Source organism: Podarcis filfolensis, assembly GCF_964270895.1.
Source record: "Podarcis filfolensis genome assembly, chromosome: 2".
NCBI classification, from domain to species: domain Eukaryota; kingdom Metazoa; phylum Chordata; class Lepidosauria; order Squamata; family Lacertidae; genus Podarcis; species Podarcis filfolensis.
Window position 1 is genome coordinate 15,026,255 of NC_139605.1, and position 6,000 is coordinate 15,032,254.

At 46.2% G+C, this 6,000-nt stretch overlaps 1 protein-coding gene across 4 annotated transcripts in view; it reads right to left on the reverse strand.

Annotated features, from left to right (window-relative positions):
• Positions 1-5,550, reverse strand: part of LOC310756952 (nuclear factor 7, brain-like) — a 37,529-nt gene extending 31,979 nt beyond the window's left edge. The window contains exons 1-3 of one of the 4 annotated variants that reach the window (XM_083601933.1): positions 4,528-5,550; positions 2,031-2,126; positions 734-967 (exon numbers count right to left, since the gene is read on the reverse strand). In XM_083601933.1, coding sequence (XP_083458059.1) covers positions 734-967; positions 2,031-2,126; positions 4,528-5,133 — 936 coding nt within the window. In that variant the 5' untranslated portion in view covers positions 5,134-5,550. The remainder of the gene's footprint in view (positions 1-733; positions 968-2,030; positions 2,127-4,527) is intronic. The other 3 variants (XM_083601932.1, XM_083601935.1, XM_083601934.1) reach the window with 3 other exon arrangements.
• Between the last annotated feature and the right edge of the window lie 450 nt (positions 5,551-6,000).

The window sequence follows — 6,000 nt, forward strand, 5'->3', positions numbered from 1 at the left end:
GCTATTCCGGGGTTCCCCCTGACCGCCCAAATCATTTTTAGAGGGCACACGGGAGAAAGCCCTCTTGCACCAGCAAGAGTCCTTATCTGAACTTCCAGGTTCCATTAGGTCCAGTTGCGGATGACTCTGGGGTTGCGGTGCTCCTCTCACTTTACTGGCAGAGGGAGCTGGCATAAAGCTTCTGGGTCATGTTGCCAGCATGACTAAGCTGCTTCTGGCAAACCAGAGCAGTGCACGGAAACGCCGTTTACCTTCCCACCGGAGCGGTACCTATTTATCTACTTGCACTTTGACGTGCTTTTGAACTGCTAGGTTGGCAGGAGCAGGGACCGAGCAACAGGAGCTCACCCCATTGTGGGGATTCGAACCACCAGCCTTCTGATCGGCAAGTCCTAGGCTCTGTGGTTTAACCCACAGCGCCACCCGCGTCCCGGGCTTCTAGGAGTGGGACTCATTCATTGAATCCCACCCACAGTGCTGTTGTGGATGGAGCCCAACACCCGAGTTGGAAGAGTTGTTAAGAATCTCCTATGCCCCTCACAAAGCAGTTTAACAATCAACCTCTCTTCCCAATGAATTCTGGGAACTGCAGCCATATTAAACCAGATCTAGTCTAGCTATATTGAATTGGATATTGTTATTTGGCCAAGAACTTTCAGTCCTACATCACCGCACACATCCACTGGACCGCATGGTGTTTTGCAGGTATGCCTCTGATCGGAGCTGGTCTCACCTTCAGAAAGGCCACGTGGTCTGTACTTTCTAACGCTGCTTTAACCTTGTTAATAATCTCAGTCAGGGAAGAAATGTCGTTTTTCAGGCATGAAAAGGCATTTTGCATTTCCTCCAAGTTCTTCTTCCTCTTCTCCTGGACAGTCTTCATAATAGCCTTCTCCTTCTCATCCAAGATCTGGTGAAGGGATTCAAATCCTGTGGAAATGTGATTTATGATATCTTCGGTACAACTCTGCAAGAGGTGGGGAGAAACACACACACACACACAAGAATTAATTTCATTTTTAGTGTTAGTGAGAAACAAAGCAGATACGCATTCAAGGCAACAAAAATCAAACATAATGTCCCATCAAGAAGATTTTGAATTAGAAAAGTTCCTATGGAATGTAATAATGATGATGATGATGATAATTAATTTATACCCTGCCCATCTGGCGGTATTACTCAGGAGAACTTGTGCCTGGATATTATGAAACATAAAAACGGAAATTTAACCTTCATAGCCTGAGATCAGGGCACCTTGTGATTATGAGGGACAGGGCCTTTTCAGTGGTGGTGCCCTGGCTTTGACACACTTCCCCACAAAAGCTTGCCTGGTCCTGGCACCTAGAGTCCAGTGTCTTTCCAGTGCTAGATGAAGACCTTTAAAAAAATTTCCCAGGCCAAGCTTATGCTGATCTGCTTCACCTGTACTCTTTCGATACCATTTTCAGGTTGTCTTCACAGATTTCAGGTTTGTTTGTTTTTTGCTTATTTCTGAATACAATTCAAAGTGTTGGTGCTGACCTTTAAGGCCCCAAATGGCCTCGGCCCAGTATACCTGAAGGAGTGTCTTCACCCCCATCATCCAGCCCGGACACAGAGGTCCAGCACTGAGGGCCTTCTGGCAGTTCCCTCACTGTAAGAAGTGAAGCTACATGGAACCAGTCAGAGGGCCTTCTCGGTGGTGGCCCTCCCATCAGACGTCAAATAAATAAACAACTATCTGACTTTTAGAAGACATCTGAAGGCAGCCCTGTTTAGGGAAGTTTTTAATGTTTGATCTTTTATCGTGTTTTTAATACTCTGGTCGGAGCCACCCAGAGTGGGCGGGGTATAAACAAACAAACAAACAAACAAACAAACAAACAAACAATTGTAATGCATTAGTTGTTCTATTGTGCTTTCTATACTTTATTGTAGGCAACAGTGGATTTCAAGGGCGGGCTATAAACAAGGACATTAATGCATGCTCTTTAAACCACAAAAAGTGAGGGGAAGCGGAGTTCCACAATCCCTTACTGCTTTTCCTTTACCTTTAGCTCTCCAATTGCCTCCTTCTGGTGTATTTTCTCCTCTTTGGCCTCCTTTAGATGCTCCTTCAGAGGCTTTAGGTATGGCTTCAGCTCCATCTGTGCAGCAGAGAAATCAACAGAGGTTAAGAAGGAAGGAAGGCTTCAAAAGCATGGAGGAATATGTGGCCAGGTGGAACTGCTGCTTAGCTCCGCCAGGTGGGGCCAAGGCTAGGACCACCTTAGCACAACAGGGGTGCTGCGTAGGGCATGATGGAGACCAGGGAGAATGAAGATATACCGTATTTTTCGCTCTATAAGACACACCAGACCATAAGACGCACCTAGTTTTTGGAGGAGGAAAACAAGAAAAAAAATATTCTGAATCTCAGAAGCCAGAACAGCGCAGCGATCCCTCTTGCTGTTCTGGCTTCTGGGATAGCTGTGCAGCCTGCACTCGCTCCATAAGACGCACAGACATTTCCCCTTACTTTTTAGGAGGGAAAAAGTGAGTCTTATAGAGCAAAAAATACGATAATCAGTGCTTTTCCCCCTTTGAAAAATGTTTAGGGTTACTCTCATTTTGACTCAAGAAAATCATCATTTTATAGTTCAAATCAGGGGAAAATAACTAAAGCAAATGGACAAAAGTACAAAGATTCACAAACTGTTTAGAGGTATGCGTACCCCTGCGTCCCCCCCCAGGGAAAAAAAGTGCTGGATATAAAGTTTTATAAGGACAAACAAGAAACAATATGTACAAAACAAAGGAACACAAATCTAAAAGAAATATCACGCACAGGAATAATAAAGGACACAGAACTTCACTTGCAGAAATATAAATTATTAAATGTATTAATATGAATGGAAGTTAAAAACGTTGTAGCTGTTGCATTGTTGCAGGTTTTTCCCCAGTCAATGAGGCAGACACGGGTTCTTTGAGAAAAGTCTTGTTTTATTAAGCTGCGCAGCTGGCTTCAGCGAGATAACTCTCAAAGGCTGGGCCCTGAACTCAGATTGGAGCTGCTTTTGATACCATGTCACAAACAAACCTCCATGGCACCAGAGCATGTGCAGAGTGTGATCACACAATTTTGCATGCTAGCAGACGACAGTCTCCCTTCCCTTTCTGCTGACTTCTGCAATTTCTGATGAGGCAAGAAGGCGTTGTCTTGTGGCTTCAGCCTGCAGATGTTCAGACTGCTTTTTGGTGTCAAGGACTGCTGAGGCAAGCAGATTTTCTTCAGTCCTCAGTTCCTAATTCCTGCACTATTCTGGTAACTTGAGTTAGCCCAACCCTGGTGACTCACCCACCATGAGTTGGGGTGGCTCTTACAATATCTTCTGCTCTTTTTAGAGCAGTAAAGGTAAAGGATCCCTGACCATTAGGTCCAGTTGCGGATGACTCTGGGGTTGCGGCGCTCATCTCGCTTTATTGGCTGAGGGAGCCGGCGTACAGCTTCCGGGTCATGTGGCCAGCATGACTAAGCCGCTTCTGGTGAACCAGAGCACCACACGGAAATGCCGTTTACCTTCCCGCCAGAGCGGTACCTATTTATCTACTTGCACTTTGACATGCTTTCGAACTGCTAGGTTGGCAGGAGCAGGGACCGAGCAACAGGAGCTCACCCCGTGGCGGGGATTTGAACCGCCGACCTTCTGATCAGCAAGTCCTAGGCTCTGTGGTTTAACCCACAGCACCACCCGCATCCCTCTTCTTAGAGCAGGGTTACTTAATTCTTCCCTCAGTATAAAGGATTATGATTAAGACTGAAATGAAGCAGAATTACAGTGGACGCTCAGGTTGCGAACGTGATCCGTGTGGGATGCATGTTTGCAACGTGCAGTGGTGCTTCTGCGCATGCGCGGGTTGCAACCCAGTGCTTCTGGGCATGCGCAAAGCGCGATTTAGCCCTCCTGCGCATGCGCGACTGTCGAAACCCAGAAGTAACCTGTTCCAGTACGAAAAAATGCAACCTGAAGCATCTGTAACCTGCGCTATGACTGTAAATGAAACTATCATTCCTTGAAATCTAGCGCGGGGGGGGGGAGTTCCATGTAAAATGTGTAATTGGCTTTTTAATTGATTGATATTTTAATTGTAATTTGGTATTGATAAAATGTGGCTTATATTGGATTTTTATAATAAAAATTATTTTATATGTACTTTTTATATGTACCATATATATATATATATATATATATATATATATATATATATATATAAATATATATATATATATATATAAGGACTACCCTAACACGATCCAGTTAAGCAGCAGTGAAGCTGTCGCAGCTCTGAAGCAGCGCAAAAACTACGTTTTCAAAGCCTGTTAGAATCCTTAGCAGACCTGCGTGGTTGTGAATTCCTGGTCTGATTTTTCTGAGCCAACATCCCTTGCCTGCCTGGGCTGAACGAGGTCAAACCGAGCCTGTGGTTTTGTAAGGCTGTCCTCACATTATGATCACCCACCACTCCCCGCAGCCCACCCAACCCCAAAGCAGAAATCTTGCCACTGACCTGCGCGCATTTCACAGCATCTTTGGTCGGCAGGAACTCGTGGCCCCGATGCGCGGGCTGATCCCGGCAGATCACGCAGATGGGGACGCGATCCTGGCGACAGAAGAGCTTGAGCGGCTCCTCGTGCTCCTCGCAGGAGCCAGCTGAGCTGGCCCTTGCCTGGGGCTCCTCATCCAGCTGCAGCTTGCGCGCTTTTTCCGCGAGGTTGTCCAGAACCCTGTGGCGCCGGACCTCCCGCAGTCTGAAAGGGCAGCGGCACTCCGGGCAAATCCCTCTGCCCCAGCCATCGCGGGCGCAGCTCTTCAGGCAAACCAGGCAGAAGTTGTGGCCGCAATCCAGTGCGTGGGGATCGCGGAAGAGGGAGAGGCAGACGGAGCACACCAGATCGTCCACCAGGCTGGAAGCCATGATCCCAGGGGCGGCAGGAACGTCGCCTGCGAGCGCGCTGGCCCTAAGGCACTTTTGCGCAAGGCGCCGCTTGAGGAAAAAGGCGCAGAGCGATTCTGCTTTCAGATTCACTTCTGCATTGCTGGAAAGGGTGGAGCCGTCAAAGAAATCAGATTCACGGGGGTCATCATTTTCTCGCTGCTCACAGTTGTGCCTCATTCAGCTGCCCTCTCCACACCCAGTTCCCTTGCACCATCCTTTTGGAGATTCATGTCTCCAAAAAGGTCTCCTGTCAGTAGAGAACTGGAACCCCATTATTGGCATTAGAAAACAACACCTAGCCCCCTTCATAGTTCAGAGACACTTGGATCCTCTAGGTATTTCGAAGCACCGGTGAAGAAGAAGAGTTTGGATTTGATATCCCGCCTTATCACTACCCGAAGGAGGAAATAACATGAGCCCAATCCATCTTTCCAATGGACCAATATAACTGTTCTTGCTGATCTAACATTTCGACCTTTCCTAGTCAAAGAATCTCTGGCATTTTTATCCTTTGTGCTATGTCAATCCTGCAAACGTTTTTAGATTTTTACAGTGTTCTTTAATATAGTCTATAAAGTTACGCCATTCTCTATTAAACTTTTTATCCTCTCGGTGCCTGGTCTTCCAATGAAGGACAATAATTTGGATAAATGCAATTAGACGCAGTTAAAAAAGGAAGATAAATTTTGGAAGCCAAAGGAAGTCTGGGGGTTCAGGGAACCACATAAAGGTGCTATGGTTTAATGTAAATCTCTCTCTCTCTCTCTCTCTCTCTCTCTCTCTCTCTCTCTCTCTCTCTCTCTCTCTCTCTCTGTGTGTGTGTGTGTGTGTAAAAAATGTTTTTTTCTTTTTGAAATTTTGTGGGGGGGGGGGAATCTTAAGGCAATATCCAGAGCCCAGTTACCACCTCCTCTGCCCCCTAGTGGTTTCCTGATGTAAATCCCTCACACTGGGATTGAAAACAAATCTTCTATTTTTATTTTTTAATTAAATAAAATTATCCCGATGTTTAGACATACAACAGGTAACAGTTGCATAAAACGA